This window comes from Rhinopithecus roxellana, chromosome 10, assembly GCF_007565055.1.
Source record: "Rhinopithecus roxellana isolate Shanxi Qingling chromosome 10, ASM756505v1, whole genome shotgun sequence".
Classification (NCBI taxonomy): Eukaryota; Metazoa; Chordata; class Mammalia; order Primates; family Cercopithecidae; genus Rhinopithecus; species Rhinopithecus roxellana.
Genome location: NC_044558.1, coordinates 62,067,721 through 62,088,666, shown reverse-complemented (window position 1 = coordinate 62,088,666; position 20,946 = coordinate 62,067,721). Strand labels below are relative to the sequence as shown.

The following is a 20,946-nucleotide window of genomic DNA, read 5'->3' as shown; positions in this document are numbered from 1 at the left end:
GCCCTACAGGCCAGGACCCTTGACCCCACCCTTGACTCCTGGAGGCCAGTCCATTTCCCATCAAATAACCTGCCAGCTCCTAAGCCAGAAGGAAGTCGGATTCTCTCAGACCACTTACTCCCACATAACTAACCTTTCTGCGATGTGGGGAGTTCCTTCCTTTCTGAGCTTCCATCTCCCTTGGCTTTTGGGGTTCCTAGTCCAAAGCTTGGCCGGCCCACCCCAACTGCAAAAAGGGCCTTACGGCTCAGGTCCAGCAGTTCCTTCCCAAAGAAGGCTTCCTGTGGGGCAGTCAAGGAGAAACAGGTTTCTTCATGCCCTGCAGGGCACAGACACCTCCCTTACTGCTTGGAGCCTGAGACCCACCTGCAGGTAAGCAGGGAACATGTCCTCCAGTTTGCTCTTCTTGCGCCCTCGCCGCTGCTGCTTCTTCTTCTCATCCCCTTCAGCTAAGCTCTGCTCCATGGTGCCCTCTGTAGGCAGGTCAGCAGGTATCACTGTGGACAGAACAGAAGTGTCAGACTTGGGTTGAGGGCATGCTGCTCCCAACTTGCAGGGTGACACTTTGTGCCTACTCTCTCCCACAACACCAGCTGGGTCTACCACCCTCTCGGCCCTTTCAATGAGTCCACCCACTGGGTCTCTCTAGCATTGTCCCACCTTCTCCCAGGCCCCACTGGTGCCCTCACCCGTCTCACCCTCGTCGGGCTGCCCATCCCCACTCAACACCTCCGCCTGTGCAGCTGGCCCCTTTTTCGTGCGTGTGTGGGATTTCCGCTGTCGCACCATGAAACCACCAATGCCTATGAGGAGGCAGAGCTGCGGATGAGAAGCCGCTGGGGGACCTATTGAGCTGCACCAAGCCACCCCACCACCCCACAAACCCATCCCAGGACCTCACCAGGCCGATAGGGTTTACGCTTGCGTTTTTTGCTTTCCTCGGTCTCCTCTTTGCCAGGCTCCACGTCAGGGCTGACAGGGCCCTCCAATTTAATTTCGCACTCCATGTGCTCCACACCACCTGCATATGGTGACAGAAAAGATAGAGGCAGATCAGAACGATAGGCCCTTTTAACCTTGTCATCCTGCCATGGAGAGAGCTGAGGACCTTGCCTCAGAGCCACTTCGACAAGACCAGCAGTGCTTAAGGGTAACTGTGAGTGGCAATGTAGCCCCCACCCAACATCCCACTCCCAGAGGCATGCTCCCACTATTCTGCCGCTCCCTAAGATTCCCCAAGCTAACCTTCACCCTTGAGCAACTCATCGGTGTCCAGGTCCCCATCCTTCTTGTCATCAGGACCAAGGGCCTCTGATGGCTCAGAACCCTCCAATCCTGCCTCGCCTGGGAGGCCAAGCCGTCCTCGCCGCTGGCGCCGCTTGTGCAGTGGTGACATGGTCAGGTTACGCAGCAAGGCCATGCCGGTTTCTGTCAGCCACACTCCTTCGAAGCGAAAGTACTGGGGCTCTGCATTAGAGGAGAGTGTGTGATACCTGGATGGAAGCCCCAGGGAAACCAGAACTGCAAGTTTCAACCTATGTCCTTAGCTGAGACAAAGACAGTGACAAAAGTCCAGCTTAGGGTCTAACTGCTGGGGAGAAGAGACCACCTAAGGCACTGGCTGAGGCCCGAGTTCTCTGTCAGTGACCCAGGGAGATTCAGAGAGGAACTGTAACTCAGAAGGCTGTCTTTGCTCATGATTAACCCAAGCATCACTAGGGTGATTATCTTGCTGTCTGGGGCTATGAGGGCCCCTACTTGCTGAATGCCAGCACACAATGTCCTAGATGCCAGGAGCAGTGCCATATCACGATAAAGGAGATGTCCCTGGCCCCTTTCACTGATAAAAAAGAGTTATGTTCTTGGCCGGGCACGGTGGCTCACGCCTGTAATCCTGGCACTTTGGGAGGCCAAGGCAGGCAGATCACGAGGTCAGAGATCGAGACCGTACTGGCTAACACGGTGAAACCCCGTCTCTACTAAAAATACAAAAAATTAGCTGGGCATGGTGGTGGGCGCCTGTAGTTCCAGCTACTCGGGAGGCTGAGGCAGGAGAATGGCGTGAACCCGGGAGGTGGAGCTTGCAGTGTGCCAAGATTGTGTCACTGCACTCTAGCCTGGGCGACAAAGTGAGACTCTGTCTCACCAAAAAAAAAAAAAAAAAAAAAAAAAAAAAGAGTTCTGAAAATGAAATTCTGGCAGTAAAGAGGCCATGGTGCCTGATGAAAGGAACACTGCCCGGGAAGCTGGAAACCTTGGTTCTAGTCGTAACTTTGCCACTAACTCACTAGGTAACCTTGGGCAGGCCACTTAACTTCTCTGGGTCTGAGTTTCCTGAGTTTCCTCCTCTTAAAATGAGGAGATGAAGCTGGGGGGTTAGAGTTAGACCAGATGATGTCAGACGTCTGGTCTGGCTTTGGCAGTCAAAATTTCTGTGACTCACCAGGCTCTTTCACCTTCATGGGCACCAGCTCTGGAGGTGCAACAGGCGCTATGGAGAGAAGGACAAACGGAGGTGGCTGAGGTCCTGTCCCAAAGCAAGGTACCCCTGCCCTGACTCCTCCCCCTACCCAGCAGCTGGTACTCACCCACAGGCTTTACCACGTAGGGCTGGCAGGAGATACAGTCAAAGCCTTCATCGGCTGCCTGCTCCACATCGTCCTCTGTGAAGAGGCTCTCACAGCCAGCATGCATCCACCTGGAGAACAGAGACTGGAGGAAATGAGCTCAGGCAATGCGAGGCTAGCAACGGGGCCAACATGAAGAGAAAGGGATGTTCTCACCGTTCACAGTGACGGCACTGGATTAGTAGGTCCTCTTCTACGTAAGGAGCATGACAGATAGGGCAGGTCACCAGGCTGGCACAGGGCCCACAGTGTGTGTAACTATTCTGCCATTCACAGTGGAAGCCAGGGGAGGCAGCCCCACACTGCATACAAGACACACACCTGGTAGGAGCAGGAAAACAGAGCCTGAGCACCCAACCTACCCAAAGTACCCAGAAGTCCCCTCACCAGGAACCCAAGCCACCAGCCTGGCCTCCTAAACCCAGCCTCTGTCACATACTCAACATCATATCCACTTTAACATCTCAAGGCCCCAGGGCTCCAATAAAGATCACAGTCTCCTTACCACTTGCACTTCCAGCCACCCTTGGGGACGGTGAGCAGTGGGGGGTCCAGGCAGTATGTGTGGTAGCTAATATCACAGTCATCACAGAGCAGCAGGCGTGAGGGGTCGGAGGCCTGGCCGCACACCTCACACACAATACACTCCACACAACGCCAGCCCTTGAGCAGCATCACCTTGGTGATCTGAGGCAGAAAATGGGAACTTCTCAGGGTGTGAGGTGGAAAGGAGGTGGAACTTTTTTTTGGGGGGGGGACGGAGTTTTGCTCTTGTTCCCCAGGCTGGAGTGCAATGGCGTGATCTTGGCTCACTGCAACCTCCGCCTCCCAGGTACAAGCAATTCTCCTGTCTCAGCCTCCCAGGTAGCTGGGATTACAGGTAACTGCCACCATGCCCAGCTAATTTTCTTGTATTTAGTAGAAACAGGATTTCACCATGTTAGTCAGGCTGGTCACAAACTCCTGACCTTGGGTGATCCACCTGCCTCAGCCTCCTGAAGTGAAGTGCTGGGATTACAGGTATGGGCCACCATACCCAGCCTAGGAGGTGGGACTTCTAAGGGTGAAGCTGGAGGAACCCCAATGCAGAGACTAGGCCTCCATTTGAGCACAGGGAGACTTAGACAGAGCACCCTTGTCCCCAAAACAGGGACTCTAAACTTAGATTCCCAATCATCTCTGCTGATCAGAGAAGAGCTGCACTAGCCACTGCCTCATTGTGAATAGAATAGCAATCTTTCCACTAGCCAAGTCCCTAAGAAGAGACTATAGACAGAATTAGGTCCCCCAATTTTTCTTTTTTCTTTTTTTTTTTTGGAAACAGAGCTCACTCTGTTGCCCAGGCTGGAGTGCAGTGGCATGATCTCAGTTCACTGCAACATCCGCCTCCCAGGTTCAAGCAATTTTCCTGCCTCGGCCTCCCGAGTGGCTGGGATTACAGGCACGCGCTACCACACTCAGCTAATTTTTGTATTTTTAGTAGAGACAGGGTTTCACCATGTTGGCCACAATGGTCTTGAACTCCTAATCTCAGGTGATCCGTCTGCCTAGGCCTCCCAAAGTGCTGGGATTACAGATGGGAGCCACCATGCCCGGCCATGTTGTTATTTTTTACAATGGACTGAATTATACCAGCAAGTCAGGATCTACCACAAAGAAACTATGAAGTCCACCATGAGTTCCAAAGTATTTTTCCCCAAGAAAAGTTTGATAACCACTGGTGACTAATGAACAACATCCATGACCAGTGGCTGCTTTAAGAGGTGGTATGGCCAGGACAAGTAACTAGGGTAACAAATAACTGACCCTATTTCCCAGCCTACACCTCTTGGGCCCGAACTCACCTTGCTGTTGACACAGTAAGGGTGATAGCACTGAGAGCACTGTGAACAGGCAAGGAGGTGGCCCTCTGCCCCCCGGCCAAAGCTGCCACATACCACACACATGTCCTGGGGAAACACAGAGAAACCCAAATGTCCAACTAGATCTCCCCATCCCACTCAGATCCAGCCCACTATGACGCTACAACACTGATTTGTGACCAGAGAGTCAGGAACCCCATCCCACAGCGTTAGGATGCTGTAAGCTACCAAGGGACCCTGCTCCTTCCTAGAATGCCTCACTCACCTAGTCAGGTCACTTGAATTTATAAAGCCTGACATGGGTAAAGGTAAGAACAAATTAAAGGAAGATAAGATGGGGTAAAGACTGGTCAGGTGAGAATCACGTATGTGACAAAATTCTATCAGCTTCAAGATTATTCAAGTGAGGACACATGTAAGTTCCCTAAGCTATAAACTTCAATAGGGCAAAGACTTTTTCACTGCTATTTCTTTTTTTTTTTTTTTTTTTTTTTTGAGACGGAGTCTTGCTCTGTCGCCCGGGGCTGGAGTGCAGTGGCCAGATCTCAGCTCACTGCAAGCTCCGCCTCCCGGGTTTACGCCATTCTCCTGCCTCAGCCTCCCAAGTAGCTGGGACTACAGGCGCCCGCCACCTTGCCCGGCTGCTTTTATTTTTGTATTTTTTAGTAGAGACGGGGCTTCACCGTGTTAGCCAGGATGGTCTCGATCTCCTGACCTCATGATCCGCCCGTCTCGGCCTCCCAAAGTGCTGGGATTACAGGCTTGAGCCACCGTGCCCAGCCCCCTTTCACTGCTATTTCTCTAGCTCCTAGCTTAGTGCCAAGCTCAGAGGAGACACTCAAGAGAAATATGATGGATGGACAAACCAATGAACAACATGATTAGAATTCATGGTCTGTTTTCTCATTAGCTGGGTATCCCAAAAGTAGGTCCAGTTCTCCCCATCTATTCTCTCATCAAAACACAAACATACACAATGTTCAGTGTGTCAGGTCTCACTGTATGGTACCTGCATTAGGACAAATTTGTCTGTGTTGGAGAAGAGAACCACGGTATTCTGCATGGTGTCATCATCTTCTTCCTCCTCCTCCTTACTGGGAGAGCTATCAATGTCAGCAACCTAATGGGGAGAGAGTTGTGAAAAGTGAGGCAGATAAATCTGCCCCCACCAAGATACTTTCCTCTTTGGTGTTGGGGGAAGAAAGTGTGAACCCCTGGCTAAGATGAAGGCCAAAAGCCAGAAATAACGGACAGAACACCCCAGCTCCCAAACTGGGCCTCAGCCTGATAGCAGAGATTTCAGAAAAACCTGGGGGCCAAGTGGACAGGAATTCAGACATAGCCAGACAGACCCTAGACAAGCAGGCAGGTAGGCAAGCATGCAAAGGACTGGAAGGACTCAGAGGGTGCTAAAGCATGGTCGGGGGATGGGAGGAATAGGAGGCATCTCCTTACTACCAGAGTCTCAATGGAAGAAGCAGTTGACTTTAGCCGGGCCCGTCCTCTACCACGTCCTCCATGGGCTCCTCCACGAGGCCGGCGTCTTCCTGGGAAACTGCTGCTGCGACCCTGAGTGAAAGAAGGGGACAATGACAGGAGCATGTCAAGGGCTAGTGTGTTGGGTTTACACACTTGAACAGAAGAAGTGACAAATGGACACAGTAAGACAGGTAATAAGCCCAGGAGTCCCACTCATGGCAGGGGAAAAGGCCAAACTCCCAGATATCAACAAGTGCATAGCTGTAGCCCAAACCCATTCTTCCCCTCCCAAGAGTGGCCGACATGGACATGGAGAAAAAACAGTGACTTGAAAGAACCAAGTTTCTGGTCCCAATTCTATTACTGAGTAACCATGAATCTGGGCAAATTACTCATCCCTTCTATGTATTAGTATTTTCTCCTTAATAATTGGAATAAAGGATCTCCAAGTATAGGATTCACAAAGCAAGGTGGGAAAGTATCAGTGACACAGGACTATACCTCTGACAGGGCTAACTCTGATCACATCCCGCAGCTAGACAGTCCCTCACCTGTTTGATGCGGGAACGGGCTGGGGAGCTGCGCCGCCGCCCCTTCTCCCCCTCAGTTTTGCCTCCGCTAATAGCTGTCCCAGCATCGCACAATAGTGAATCATCAGTCTCCGGCAGTGAGTCGGTACAGAGCCGCAGGGAGCCCTCATCTCGGGCTGGACTAACATCTGTAGAGACCCCCAGCTCCATGGACAGGGAGCCACCCCCCTCCGGGTCAGGAGAGCCCAGGAGGGGCTCTGAGCCAGGAAAACTGGCACTGGCATCACCCTGGCTCAGATTCGAGATCTCATTAACGATGTCGGATTTGATGAGAGTGGGTGGTGTGGGGGCCACTGGTGCACGTGGCTCTTCCTGTTCTTCACATGGTGAGCCCTGCCCTGCTGTTTGCTTGCATTCGGGGTAGACCTCCATAGGGGTCACGGGGGCCAGCTCCTCGGGGTCCAGGAGCACAGGGGAGCCTTTAAGTTCACTAGCCAAACTGCCAGGGGTCTGTCCAGCCTCTGGCTGTGAACCCGGAGCATCAATCCCATCCAGAGGGGCTGTGTCTTCCCCTAGGCCAGAGAAGTCATCCAGGGCTGGGGCAGGGCTGGGGGCAGGGCAGGAAAGATCCCCCATCGGGGAAGGGAGAGGACTGGTGGCACTGGGTTCCAAGGCTGGGCATTCAGGGTCTGGAACTTTCTCAGTCTCCATCTCGTGCAGCTCAGCCTCATCTGAGACCCCCACTACCTTCCCTATGGGACTCAACGGGGAGGGAACGGACAGTGGCAGGGCAGGAGGGGAGCACTGGGAAGGAGGGGAGTTTTGGGGAGCCAAGGAATGCTGAAGGAGTGGCGAACACTGAGGGAGAAGGGGCTCCATCAGGATGGGAGAAGCCGGCCCCACTGGGGAGCCTGGAGATGGAGGAAGGATCATAGGGGGGACAGGCTCAGGGTCAGTGCAGTTAGCTTCTGGTGGAGGGCTGATGGGTGTCTCCAGGATGGGGGCAGCCAAGGGTGACTCAGGGTCACTGTCCCCTTTGGCACCAAAGGGGTACTCTAACTCCCCCAAAGGAGACAGAGCCGGTGGGGCCACAGCTGTGATAATGGGTGAGAGCGGAGGAGGAAGGGGATCTGGAAGGAAAGAGAAAAAAGAAGGGCTCTTAGATCAGACGTGCCATGAAGAGTTACAGCTGTTCCAGAGTAAGAGGGTACTAACTTCCCCTTACCTGGTGGCATCAGCTGAGGTGACAAGGATGGCTCCCCAGACGGGGACAAGGGCACCTCCTCAGGCAGAGGGGACAGAGGTGGTTCCCCAGGCTCAGACAGGGCTGGCTCTCCAAGCAAGGGAGATAAGGGTGGTTCCCCAGGGGGAGGGAACAAGGGCAACTCCTCAGGTGCAGGGCATTGGCCTGGCTCCTCGGGGTGCTCTTCAGGCCGAGGGGACAGGGGTGGCTCCTCAAGCTGAGGGGACAGGTGCGATTCCTCAGGCCGGGGGGACAGGCATGGTTCCTCAGACTGGGGGGACAGGTGTGATTCCTCAGGCTGGGGGGACAAAAATGGCTCCTCAGGCACAGGAGACAGGTGTGGCTCCTCAGTCTGGGGGGACAGGTGCAATTCCTCAAGCTGAGGGGACAGATGTGGTCCCTCAGCCTGGGGGGACAAGTGTGGCTCCTCAGGCACAGCGCACAGGCATGGCTCCTCAGGCTGGGGGGACAGGTGTGGCTCCTCAGGCTGCGGAGATAGGTGCGGCTCCTCAGGCCGGGGGGACAGGTGCAGTTCCTCAGGCCGGGGGGACACGTGCGGCTCCTCGGATAGGGGACAGAGTTGTGGCTCCTCAGGTAGTGGTGACAGGGGTGACTCCTCCAGCGGCAGGGACATGAGCGAGTCCTCAGGTGGTGGGGATGTGGGGGAGTTCTCGGGTGGTGGGGATGTGGGGGAGTCCTCAGGTGGCAGGGAGAGGCGTGAAGCCTCAGGTGGAGGGGATGTGGGAGACTCCTCAGGCGGTGGGGACAAGGGAGATTCCTCAGGCGGTGGAGACAGGCGTGACACCGCAGGCAGCGGGGACAGGCGCGATACCTCAGGAGGTGGGGACATAGGCGATTCTTCAGGTGGTGGGGACATAGGCGAGTCCTCAGGTGGTGGGGACAGGCGTGATGCCTCAGGTGGTGGGGAGAGGGGAGATTCCTCAGGTGGAGGGGACAGAGGAGACTCTTCAAATGGTGGAAACAGACGAGATGCCTCTGGTGGTGGAGACATGGGTGACTCTTCAGGTGGAGGGGACATGGGTGACTCCTCAGGCGGTGGAGACAGGCGAGATGCTTCAGGTGGCGGGGAAGTGGGCAGTTCCTCAGGTGGCGGGGACAAGGGAGATTCCTCAAATGGTGGGGACAGGGGCGATGCTTCAGGTGGTGGGGATAGAGGCGTCTCAAGTGCAGGAGACGGGGGTGACTCTTCCAGTGGAGAGAAGGGCGACTCCTCCAGTGGAGAAAAAGGTGATGATTCAGGTGGGGGAGACAGAGGAGACTCCTCAGGCGGCGGAGAGAGGGGCGATTCCTCCGGCGGCCGGGACAGGTGCAATGCCTCAGGAAGCGGGGATGCGGGCGAGTCCTCAGGTGGTGGGGACAGGCGCGATGCTTCAGGCGGTGGGGATGTCGGTGATTCCTCAGGTGGTGGGGACAGGGGTGACTCCTCAGGTGGGGGCAGCAGTGGCATCTCCTCATTTAGGGGGGCCTCCAACTGGGGCTCAAGTTGGACCCCTGCTCTCCCTGCAGACACAACAACACGATGCTCCTATCTAGCTCAGATCCACCCCACAGGAAGTGCAGGGTCCGGGGCAATGCACAAACTGTCTCTTATCACAGAATAAAAGGGGATGAATTTCAGGGACCCTCAAACCCTACTCACCTAGTGGTTTGGCTTCACATTGCAGGGGCCCCGGTTCCTTGGGTTGCATAGAGGTCACGTGCCCACCCTTTGGCTGCCCTTGGCATGCAACGTACAGAGCATCGGGCTCATCAGTGGGGGTATCGCCAGACTCTGGGGGTGAAAATCTGCAGAGGGTACAGGGGAGCAGGCACTGTGGCTCTCACCAGCTAACAAATCCTAGAGAGCACACTGGGGCGAGGCACGAATGCTGTGGATGGCACTGCCCACCTTAAGGCTCTCCTCTCAAAGTCCACTCAATTTAAGAAGAACCCTGCCAAACTCAGTCCTTCCAACCTGCCAGCCCAATCTCAGTCAGTCCACACCACTTACCTGCTACACACAGGGGTATGCTGCTCAGCAACAGAGCTGATAGGCTGACCTCCCTGGGTTCTGTGACAGCGGTGACAGACAGAGTAGTTCTCAAACCACTCCGAGTTGGGATTCAGTTCTGCTGAGCCCGCCCCACAGGACCGGCACACCCGGCATGCCTAAGGGAAGGGAGTGGGCAAAACAGGCATTGGTCAGACAGCAAAGACTAAAGAAGAGTATAGGACTTGTCAAGACAGAGAATGCTGTAGGAGGCAGAGTTAGGGACAATAGGGCAGAATCAGGGTACACTCACCTTGCACTTCCAAGAGTGAGCAGGCAGTTCCTCCATGGGTGGTTTTAGGCAGAAAGTATGGTATCCTTTGTCACACGTCTCACAAACCAACATCTTAGAGTCATTCCCAGGTTTCCTGCAGAGGCACAGGGAACATTCCAGTGTCCTCTCTGCCCTCGTTTCTTTTTTGTTGTTTTCATGTTAACAGGCCTTCTCCGACTGCCCTCATTTTCAACCCTAACCTGTGTTGTGCCTAAGACTTCCCTCGTGCCCTTCCATTCCTACCTGCAGGCTTGGCACACTTTGCATTCAGGGCACTGCCAGCCAGCACGTTTGCGGGCAGTCAGAGCAGTGTCCAGGCAGGCCCCGTGATAGTGATGCCCACAGCTGGTACAGAAGAACAGGTCACACAACTCCCCTGGCCCCTCACACACTGCACAGCGAGCCTCCTCTGCAGGGGGTAGAGACACCACAGGTCAGCTATGGATTCCTTGCAAGCCTCAGCACAGTGCCGTACACAAAACAGGCACTCCATGGGCACAGAATGAACAAATAACAAAGTTACTGAGTGCCTGCCCAACGTCTGCCAGCTGTTCTAGGCACTGGAGACACAATGGTAAACGAGACAGGCAAACCCCTGGTGCTCACAAAGTTCACACCTATTTTAGTGAGGCAGACCAACAGTATATAATTCTATACTTTGATCAGTGCTCTGTAGAGTACAAAAATCCAAGGCACACTTGGTCTCTCATTTGCCCTATGACCAAAGATCAGGACTTCTCACCCAGATGTGCAGCCCCCTCACTGTGCTCTGGGCATAGCAGCTGCAGTGTTTTCATGGATAGGAAGGAACCACTGGCAGTCGCGCAGGGGAAGTGGTAAAGCCGTGGACATCCAGGTGAGCGGCAAGGGATGGAGGCACCAAGCCTGGCGCAGTGGGAGCAGCGCTGCCAGGGTGAAGAAAGAGCCTCAGTGTCAGCCAGCTCTCCCCAAAGAAACAGTTCAGGCACTAGCTCTGCCCCAGCATACCCACACTCCTTCTCATTCCACCCTGACTCTCAGAAGCCCACCAGCCCTACCCTTCACCTATGCAATCCCTTGGCCCCAGCCCCACCTGTGAGATCCCTGAGAAGATGGCCTTGTCCACACCACATAGTTCTGGGCCCTCCTGCCCCCATACGCCTGCCGACCACGCAGCACACCAATGGTGAGCCCAGCAGGACCCTTTACAGGTGGGAAGAGGTAAACAGAAAGGAAAGAGTTAACAGAAAGGGGATCGCTGGCTCAGGACTACCCAGTCCTTCTCCCATTTGCTGCCCCATTCTCCTCACTCACCTCCAGGTTCTCCTAGGTGGGCAGGTGTAAGGCCCTCAGGGAAACCAATCTGTGACAGGTCCTCACTGGGCAGCACTGCCTCATTGGGCCCTGGGCTCCCCCCAGGGGATACCACTGGACACCGGGGCCAATCAAATGGCAACTCAAAGCGCCGTAGCTCCCGCTGCCCATGCAGACTGGGCTCCCCGCAGTTACAGAGAGCACAACGCCGCACCGGACCCCCACTGTGGACACACAAGCATCAGTACCACGCCAGGCCCCCAGCAACCCCATGATTTGGCATGCCCATGGTTCCCCGACACTCATTTTCCTAAATTCTCTTCCTTGAAAGCCCTAGACTCTCAAATCAAATCCTTATGTGCCCTCAAACAAGTTACCTGCAGTCCTGAGGAGTCTCCTGAAGACTGGGACTCCCAGAACTAGGGACAGAGACCTCTCCCACATGTGGGTTAGGCAGGTCTGACTCAGTGGCACTTGGGTCCTCAGAAGTTGCAGGTCCATCAGCTGAATAAACAGACAAACAGCATGTGTCAGTCATCATCCCTATTTAATACAAAGTCCACTCACCAGACACATGAGATTATCCAAAACCTGAGTGGATCAGAGTTATGATATTTCAACTGTTGTCTCAAAGAACAAAGTTGTTCCATTACTTATCTGCTGCATAGACTTAGCTCATGTCCTTGGGCCAGGACCAAAAATATAAGGTTGCCTGTGAAATCTAAAAGCAAATAAAGAATTTGTCCTACTCACCTGCCGGTTCTGAATCTTTATCCTCACCAGGCAGCTTCTGGCTGTCCATCCCTCTCTCCGACTGGGCAGGGCCCTCTCGGGGAGACCTGTTGGTGCCAAGGAAGAGATCTATATCCCTAGTAAGTCTTCCCAAGAAGCACTTTTCCCAGAATCCTGGGAAGAAGGCATCCAGACCCTCCAGACATCAGAGCAAGCCATACTACAAAATCCTATACTGACAAGAAAGTCATTCTCCCTAACCTGTAGGGTCACCTCCTCCCCAGATAAACACATACCCTCTTCTCCCACTCTGGAGAGATTCTCAGGGGATCCATTTGACTTTCCCACTTCCAGCCTCCTCTGTAAGAGTTCCTGGGGCCATAGCATCCAACTAGAAGCATATCCATTTATATCTAATACTGCTGTTTGCCTTGCCTCTGGGTTTTTGGCTTTTGGTGAGCCCTATTTCCACACCTTTTCTTCAAGTCTCAAGTAAGCTGCCATTCTAGAGGCTAGTCTGTGCCAACCCAGGGGTAGTTATGACCCAGGAAGCCTGAGTCCAGCAAAAATCCCTCTCCCAGAGGCAGAGTCTGAGGCAATGCAAGAGATGGAACACACTACTAGAACTATAGCCTAGCTATGGATAGATCTCCCCCACCGCCACTTGTTTCTACGAGGACATCACCATCACAAAAGAAGAAACTCCCTAATTTCCACCCACTTCCAACCTAAATCCAGCTCAGACCAACCCCTAGCCCGTGCCCTAACTGAGCTCAGGGTCTCACCCAGCCTGAAGGTCTCAGGTCATTGCCCTTAGCAACACCAACTGCCCTTCCTCTTCAGATATCCCTAGTAGTTAACAGAAGTGGACCTTGAGAGTTACTGAGCATGTGTAGCCAGGCCTGAGGCTAAGCATGCTGGGAATTGTAGTCTCAGGACGCATACAGTCACTCAGAGGAGTTCTAAACAGGGCAGGACATAGCACAGCAGAGCTGAGTAGCTTCCTTCCTCTTCCCTCAAGCAGGGTTTCCACACACATACATGGGGGTGGGGAATAACGGTCCCTTGTCCATTCTTCTAAGAAATACATGCCTGTATCAGAGCCTAATGAAACACACTAAAGTTACACCTAAAAGAGTTGAGACCTACACCTTTGGGTATTATTTTCCTAGACCTCAGAGGGAATTAAGCACAGCGGGGGGGGGGGGGGGGGGGGGGAGGAGAACAATAATTACAGATATGAGGAATAGGAAAGGGACCCTATAGGAGGAGGAAGAAAGGGATAAGTGCCAGCGGCTTGTAGTGGGAAGTATATATCCTTTCTCTTAATCAGAGAAGAATACAGTGTTCCTAAAGCAAGTGGTGGTGAGGTGGGGGAAATCCCTAAAACAGAACTCTAAACAATAAAAGTTTGATAAATTAATCTCTCACCTTATCCACTCTTCTTGACTAACCAGAGTGACCACACCACCCTTAGCAAGGACAGCCTCTCCTCCCAAACTGGAAGGCAAACACCCCAGTCAGCCACTTAGGGTTGAATGACTGGGACAAACGAGACAAGGGGGAACCCTCAAAGGCGCCCCAAATCAGTAAATCAATTCCCTAAGAACTACAGTATCACTCCTCCTGTTCTGAACTCACCCTTTATTTCCAGATACTGGCTACGCCCCTCTGGAGACATGTCACAGGAAAGAAAATTCCTTTTTCCCCTAACACTCTCAGAACCTACTGGATAAAGTAAAGCATCACCTGATACACATCATCTCCATTCCCAAGCCATCTCTCTTTCCCAAACCTGCCACACAACCACACCTGAAAGGAAAGCAGGGTGGTCATCTGGCCGGCTCATAGAAAAGCTGCTCCAGAACTTCAAGGAGTCCTTAGAAGCTACCATGGGAAGTGGGAGATGGAGGTGAGGGCAGCAGCCAGGCCCCTCTTCCATTCAGTCATTCAAGGCCTGACCACACCCAGAAGGTCCAAGGGGCTCTTAAAGTTTTCTAATTGTTTGCATCTTACTACTTCTTACCACTACATACCCCGAAAGATCCTCTACCAGCTCTGCTCTCAAAGTTAAGGCCAAAAGAGTCACAAACATCAAGAAGCAAAGGGCAACAATGATAATACAGTGGGTAGGAGGAGAGCTGCCTCACACAAGGCCAGAGGGGCAAATTCCTCAGCTCTCCCCCGAGCTCAGCCCTCTCAGGCAGGTAAGGCTGGTACTGCTCAAGAAGGTAAAGAAACCACCTTCATCTGGCCTTGAGAGACAGACTACAACCATCCTCCAAAGCCAGAGCCCATGCATGGGGCCATGGAAGATGAGAGATTAAGAAGCAAAGAGAAGAATGTCATACAAGTTGTACCAAAAATAATCTAGGGGGCACCTCCAAAAAGCCTCAGCCCTCAGTCCCTATTTCCCCAGCCCTGAAGTCCAGCACCGGGATCCCAATGCTGATTCCCAGTTAACAGGCCCCTGAACATATCTAAACAAAGACCCCAGGTTATCCAGTCCCATCATTCACAGTCAGTAAACCCACACACATACACACCAAGGATTTTTTCCCTGGATCTAAAATGGGCTAGTGTCTCGCCAGGCTTCCTCCACAGAACTAGAGATCCCAGACAGCAGGTACAGATCTAGGGAGTAAAACTGTGCTGGCACCCCTCAATCCTATACCTTAGAGGTCCAAAACAGCAAAGAAAAGGACAGGGATTGATCTCAACCCACTCTCCTTCCTGCCTCCCTCCCAGACCAACAGCTTTCACTCCATTTTCCCAGGCAAGGGGGAAATGGACACTTGGAGAGGTATAAGGCTGCAGCAGGCCCTTGAGTGAACAGCTCTTCAGTAGGACTCAGGACTTCCTGGTTCCCAGCCTGAGACTCAAACCACACCTCTTCCCACCCCCATTTTGGGTCAGCCCTCCGAGATGGATCCAAAAGGAACACTGGCCCTGCAGACCCTCTGAACTGTGTCCCTGGCTCATCCTGAAGGCAGGCACAGCTAACAAGGTGCAGTCCTACGTAAGGAAGTTGTTTCAGGACAAACAGGAGGGACTCTCCATAGAATGCAGGAGTGGAGAGCAGGGTTGACAGCTCACCTCACTCCACTACCCCTGTAACACCTCTCACCTTTGAGAAATCTTTAAAAGGCAAAACCTCTATTTTCTCTTTCTCAAAACCAGACTCAAAGAAATCTAGCATATGTATGTTGGAGCAGATAGAAGGAGCAAAATGCACCAGCCAAATCCCTGCTGGGCAGCATGACAGGTGTGAGAGGGGCAGTCCCAGCCCAAGCAAGGCCCACAGGATTGAGGCTCAAGCTGCAGGCACATACACACTCTTTCTCCCCAATACCTACTGCCAGGTGTAGAATCACTGGTTTCCAGGAGAAAAGAGCTCTGATCAAGACATTTCTCCTCCAGAGAGATACAGGCCACCCCATTCTGCACAGTTGGTACAGGATCAGAAAACCAGTTAACAATCCCTGGTCAAAAAAGGGTTGGAGAGGTCTGGGAGGGGCTTGCAGGACTGGCCAGGGACTCATGGCAGCCAGCTCTCCATACCAGGCCGGGAGAAGGCAAAAGACAAAAGCCATTTTTTGCAGCCTACATTCGCAGGGAGCAAATCTCAAGGGCCTCTTCTATAATCCTCTAGAGATTAGATCCATCCTAAGAGGAGGGGAGGCAAAGCAGGCTAAGACAGCAGTAGGCCTCACTGGGGTCACTTTGCCAGGCAGGGGTAGTTTAAAGTTGAACAGCAGGGCCAGAGCTGCCCCCAGCCCCGCCTCCTTCTTGCCCCAGCCATTCCCTTCACACACAACTAGTCAGTTTCCACACACTCTCCCTTTGCCCAGTGAAAGAAGGCCTGGTGAAGGATCTGGGGTTCCTTGAGTTTTCCAGGGACTGCTTTGGGTGCCCAACTCGGTAGGAACAACCTTAAGATCCAACTGGCATAATAAGTCTGACCTGGCAGTGGTACCCTCCCCCACCATCCCAAGTTGCTCTGTCCCAAGGCCCACAAGGAACCCTGAGAGGAGCAGCAGCAGCCTGGGATTGGTGCTGGCATCAGGGCCTGGGTCCTACTTTAGTCGAGCTCCCCCAACACAAAAATAAACAGGCAGAGAGGCTATCTGGCCAGGTTCCCAAACTCCCGTGGTTCTCTGAACCCCCAGTCTTTAAAGAGGCACACCCCAAGACACCAGGCCTCAGTTCTGCCCTGGTGACTGGCTCAGGTTCCCTTGACAGACCCTGCCAAAGGAACGCTCCCCAGCTTTGGCACCCCCTTCTCCAACCTAAAGGCCAGCTCCGGCTAAGATAGTCCATCTGGCTGTGCCCCCAGTCCAACCCTTTCTGGGCCCTGGCCGGGCGGACTTCACTCACCTCTTCACAGGGCGATCCAGAAATCCTCATCCGAGAACATGGCCAGAGCCCGGGCCGCTCCCCGACCTCCAACCGCCAGAGCGATCACAGCCGCCCCCCGCACGGGGGGGCTTAGGGGGGCCAAGAACGGTAAATCCAGGTCGGAGTGGCCACCCTCCCCCCACAAAAAACAGCAAGAAGCCAAAGAGGGGTTCTCTGCCTCAGGTTCCAGCAGTTTAGGTTTCCATGGACAGCCCCAGGGCGGCGAATCCCGAGCGGACACAAAGAGAGCACCGGTGGCTTTGATCTTGGGCGAGCAGGCTCCGCATCCGCGTCGCCGGGCGGCCTCTTAGTCCTAGGGCCCGGCCAGCGCCCCGGCCGCCCGCGCCGGGCTCGGGCGGAACGTCGAGGCTCTCCAGATGGAACGTCGAGGCGCCTCCCCAGCAGCCCGGAAGGAATGCCGCGCCGCCCCGCGCCTGGCCCGGATGGAACGTGAGACCCTCGCAGGAGCGCCGAGCCCCTCTCCCCGCCCCGGCCGGCGCCCGGGGCCGCGCGAGCTACGGCGACGCGGGGCCGGCGGGGCCGCGGGGCTGAACCTGACACACACCCAGCGCCGGGCTTCTCGACCCCGAGCGCTCACCCTCGGCGGCTTCGAGCCCCCCACCTTCTGCTCCCCCCGGGGAAGGGAGGAGGCTAGGTGGGCGAGGAAGAGGAAGGGGCGGGCGGTGCGAGCCCTCTGCCCGCTCCCCTCCGGCCGCTCCAGGCCCTGCGCTCGCCTCCCTTCCCCTCTGGCCTCGGGAGCTGCCCCGCCCCCGGCCTGGCCGGCTTTGGTCGGTGGCACCCCCTCGACCCCCGGCTGACTGTGATCGCAGGGGGCCTAGAGGTGCATGGCCCAACCCCGGCTCCCGGCACCGGGGGGTCAGGAAACTGAGCGGAAAGTGGGGAACGAGGCAGCCATTTGCAACCGGAGAGGAAAGTAGTGCAGCGCGGCGCCGCTCCGCCTCCCCCCCTCCGCCTCCTGTTCGGCCGGTAGGGTGGTTCCTGCGAAGGGGCTATTTCCTGGCCCGAGAGCTGGGCAGCGGTCGTGAAGATTCGTGAAGCCTTCGGCGCGAGATCCGGGGGGGCCTTTTGCCCGGGGCACCCCACTCGAGAGGGGGAGAAAGGAGAAGAGGCGGCCCTATTTTGTGTTGGAGCGGAGCGGCGGAGGGATCCCGCCCTCTCGGAGGAAAGGCTGTGACTCTGCAGTTCTACGCACACGCTGCGGGATCCTTCCGCTCCGGGTTAACCCCGACCGCGCCGGGCCGGCAGCCGGGCAGACACGTGGGAACGAAGCCCACCTCCTGTCTGCCGCGGCCCTGGAGCCTCTTCATTTACCGCCCAGGCCGCGAAACTAGGACTCCGGCCGCTTTTTAATTCCATACCCTTGCAGTCATTGGTCCCTGAAACTCCAACTGCCCCCTTGCTTTGGCCAGGGGCAGTCTTTCCCGGGAGGGGGATGGAAGAAGAGCCAGGAGATTGGCCGCTGCTCAGCATCCTGGGAACTGGAGTCCGCAAATGGAGAAAGTGAGGTACGGCGCCTGGCGCTGCAGAGGGTGGGTTCTTGCCACGTTTGGGGACCCGAAGAAAACTGGACTAGTCCCTAGGCGTTCCTCCTGGCTCCCAGTCCCCCGTGTGAGGAAGGACTGTCGGTGCCCACACAGTCACTACACACACCTCCCCATCGAAACATAAATGTAGAGTCTCCCTTCCTTTTCAGGGTGCCCCCACTCCCACCTCCAGTCCTTTCAGATATTCAATACCCCTGTCCCTTTTTTAGTAAACTGAGGTAGCCTCGCTGCTACCTGGCCGGAGTACTGTTCTAGACAAGATCGCAAAACATACTCTTTGCAGGCACCACCCCCCCACAATAAGTCTGGATGAGAAAGGATTGGAATGCCTCTTCTGCATCAACTGCACACATGGGGTGGACAAAAGGAGACAAATTAACTATGTCCAGATACTTTATATACTCTTAGTTATTTCCTCACCTTCATTATGAGTTACATGGAATTATCTCCATATTGCAGATGAAGATTAAGGCTACAATAGGTAAGACTGCCCACAGAAATACATCTCGTCAGAAGTTGAGCCATTATTCAAACCAAAGGCCACGTTTTTCCTAGGATTACAAATAATACTACAGTTTTTTAAAGGAAGATATGGAGAAAGAGGCAGGCCGATTCGATCCAATGCCAGCTTTGTGGGGAAAGGGTTTACGGTGCTATCCAACATATATATATATTTTTTTTTTGAGACGGAGTCTTGCACTGCCGTCCGGGTTGGAGTGCAATGGTGCGATCTCGGCTCACTGCAACCTCTGCCTCCAGGGTTCAGGTGATTCTCCTGCCTCAGCCTCCCTAGTAGCTGGGATTACAGGCGCACACCACCAGACTCGGCTACTTTTTTGTATTTTTAGTAGAGACAGGGTTTCACTATGTTGGCCAGCCTGGTCTCGAACTCATGATCCGCTCGCCCTGGTCTCCCAAAGAGCTGGTATTACAGGCATGAGCCACCACACGGGGCCCCAACAGAACTTTTCTACAGTGATGGAAATGGATTAAATCTACACTATTTAATATGGTAGCCATTAACCACATGAGCTCTCAAGCACTTCGAAATGCAGGTGGTACAAGTAAGGAACTTTTTATTTTAATGAAATTAAATAGCCACATGTGACTTGATGCTTTTATATTCGACAGTGCAGGAGACCTTAATCTCTGCTGGTCAGAGTCATAGGAGGGATCAGGACTAGATTTGTCCTACTCCAGCCACACATTGGCATCTGCTTTCTGCACTGACCACACATATTTGAGCAAAAAAACTCCAGCAGTGATCGCACACCTCTTTTGGTTACAACAGAATAAGTTAACCAAGAAACAAGTTGGAAAATGGAAGGCCCCTCCCAGGTTTGCACCCAGAGGCAGGGAGAGGCAGACCCTCACCAGAAAGACCTCCAGTAATAACACAGATAGCCACCCACTATTTCGGGGTTTTTTTTTTTTTCTTTTTTTTGAGACAGAGTTTCGCTCTTGTCTCCTAGGCTGGAGTGAAATGGCGTGATCTTGGCTCACTGCAACCTCCGCCTCCTAGGTTCAAGCGATTATCCTGCCTCAGCCTCCCTAGTAACTGGGATTACAGGCGCCCACCATCACACCCAGCTAATTTATTTTTAGTAGAGATGGGGTTTCACCACGTTGGCCAGGCTGGTCTCAAACTCCTGACTTCAGGTTGTCCACCCACCTTGGTCTCCCAAAGTGCTGGGATTACAGGCGCGCCCGGCTGCCACCCACTATTTCTTAAGGACTTATTATGTGTGAAGAACTGTAGTAAGCTTTGCATATATTACCTGATTTAATTTTCACCTCAACTCTATGAAGCACACTTAGCCACTCTTCATAAATGAGAAATGGAGGCTCTGAGAGGTTAAGTGACTGCTCAAGGCCACACAGCTAAGTGGAGGAGCTATTAACCGCTATCACTACTGTCCCCAGGCCTTGAGATTATTGATAAACTAGAAAATGTTAGATGTTTCTAAGTCTACCCCAGACCTCGTGAAAATGGCAGCGGGAAAGTAGGCCCCTGTAATGAGTATCCCAGGTCAGATGTGCAAAAGGACTTAATTTTAGTATAAGGAGAGAGGTTAGTGACCTCCCGGAACCTCCTAAGCCAGTGAGATTGTTGTTTGAAGTATGTTTCTTCTAGCAGCCCTTATTTCTTTTTAGATTCTGGATCAGAAAAGCAAAAGCAGCTGTCAGGACTTTTGAAAATCAGCATGACAAGCCATATCCCCACTGTAAGCCTGGAGCCAGGCACTGACAAAGTCACAGCTAAAAATCACATCTAGGTTCTGTCAATCCTTCCCAAGTAAGTACATTGACAGGTACCTTGGGCTCCCCCAGTTGTCAGAAGAGGTCTGTACCTTCCCTGTGAAGATCTACCATTCAAGTAACCCTTACACGTCCTTGGAGGAGGTATTAGTTAGGCAATCATGCTGGTGGGAGGGTGGGGATCAAGAAAAGCAGAGGCAAACAGGACCAAACTTTCCTAGCTGAAATATCAATCCTACTGAGGCGGTAGGTCCATAAGAGCAGAACCAATAGCCTTTGACACCTAAAAAGAGTAGAACACCAAAGGTGTGAAAAGTACAAAAAGATTAAAGGTATGAAAAGAGCAAAGGACAGCCATTTTAATGAAAGACACTGGGGACATGGAAGGCCGGGGGGACTGATAGGCACCAGATGCATTATTTCTTACTTTACTCAACACTCTTGGGAAGTCAGTCTTCACAACACTTTAGTCTCTGCCTCTACGCTCCTCAATTCTTACATCATTAGGAACGAGGGGCTTCGTTCTCCTGAAACCCTGTCTGCTTTGAGTCCAAGCAAATGCTGAGGCCCCAGGAAGACAGCTAGGTCAGCATGTTGCATCTGGCCACTAGAGGGTGGTGTTTCTGTAATTAAG

General features: G+C 53.6%; 1 protein-coding gene across 4 annotated transcripts in view; it reads right to left on the bottom strand.

Moving 5' to 3' along the window:
- The window catches only part of KMT2D (lysine methyltransferase 2D), a 42,546-nt gene extending 24,895 nt beyond the window's left edge, over positions 1 to 17,651 (bottom strand). For 2 of the 4 annotated variants that reach the window (XM_010385416.2, XM_030939632.1), the window contains exons 1-24: positions 16,468 to 17,651; positions 12,112 to 12,197; positions 11,736 to 11,862; positions 11,359 to 11,582; positions 11,138 to 11,247; positions 10,808 to 10,970; positions 10,309 to 10,474; positions 10,045 to 10,159; positions 9,753 to 9,910; positions 9,402 to 9,547; positions 7,724 to 9,262; positions 6,520 to 7,628; positions 5,945 to 6,058; positions 5,499 to 5,609; positions 4,472 to 4,576; positions 3,133 to 3,314; positions 2,784 to 2,948; positions 2,589 to 2,698; positions 2,444 to 2,491; positions 1,246 to 1,467; positions 902 to 1,021; positions 690 to 803; positions 367 to 497; positions 134 to 281 (exon numbers count right to left, since the gene is read on the bottom strand). In XM_010385416.2, coding sequence (XP_010383718.2) covers positions 134 to 281; positions 367 to 497; positions 690 to 803; positions 902 to 1,021; positions 1,246 to 1,467; positions 2,444 to 2,491; positions 2,589 to 2,698; positions 2,784 to 2,948; positions 3,133 to 3,314; positions 4,472 to 4,576; positions 5,499 to 5,609; positions 5,945 to 6,058; positions 6,520 to 7,628; positions 7,724 to 9,262; positions 9,402 to 9,547; positions 9,753 to 9,910; positions 10,045 to 10,159; positions 10,309 to 10,474; positions 10,808 to 10,970; positions 11,138 to 11,247; positions 11,359 to 11,582; positions 11,736 to 11,862; positions 12,112 to 12,160 — 5,476 coding nt within the window. In that variant the 5' untranslated portion in view covers positions 12,161 to 12,197; positions 16,468 to 17,651. The remainder of the gene's footprint in view (positions 1 to 133; positions 282 to 366; positions 498 to 689; positions 804 to 901; positions 1,022 to 1,245; positions 1,468 to 2,443; positions 2,492 to 2,588; positions 2,699 to 2,783; positions 2,949 to 3,132; positions 3,315 to 4,471; positions 4,577 to 5,498; positions 5,610 to 5,944; positions 6,059 to 6,519; positions 7,629 to 7,723; positions 9,263 to 9,401; positions 9,548 to 9,752; positions 9,911 to 10,044; positions 10,160 to 10,308; positions 10,475 to 10,807; positions 10,971 to 11,137; positions 11,248 to 11,358; positions 11,583 to 11,735; positions 11,863 to 12,111; positions 12,198 to 16,467) is intronic. The other 2 variants (XM_030939631.1, XM_010385417.2) reach the window with 2 other exon arrangements.
- Between the last annotated feature and the right edge of the window lie 3,295 nt (positions 17,652 to 20,946).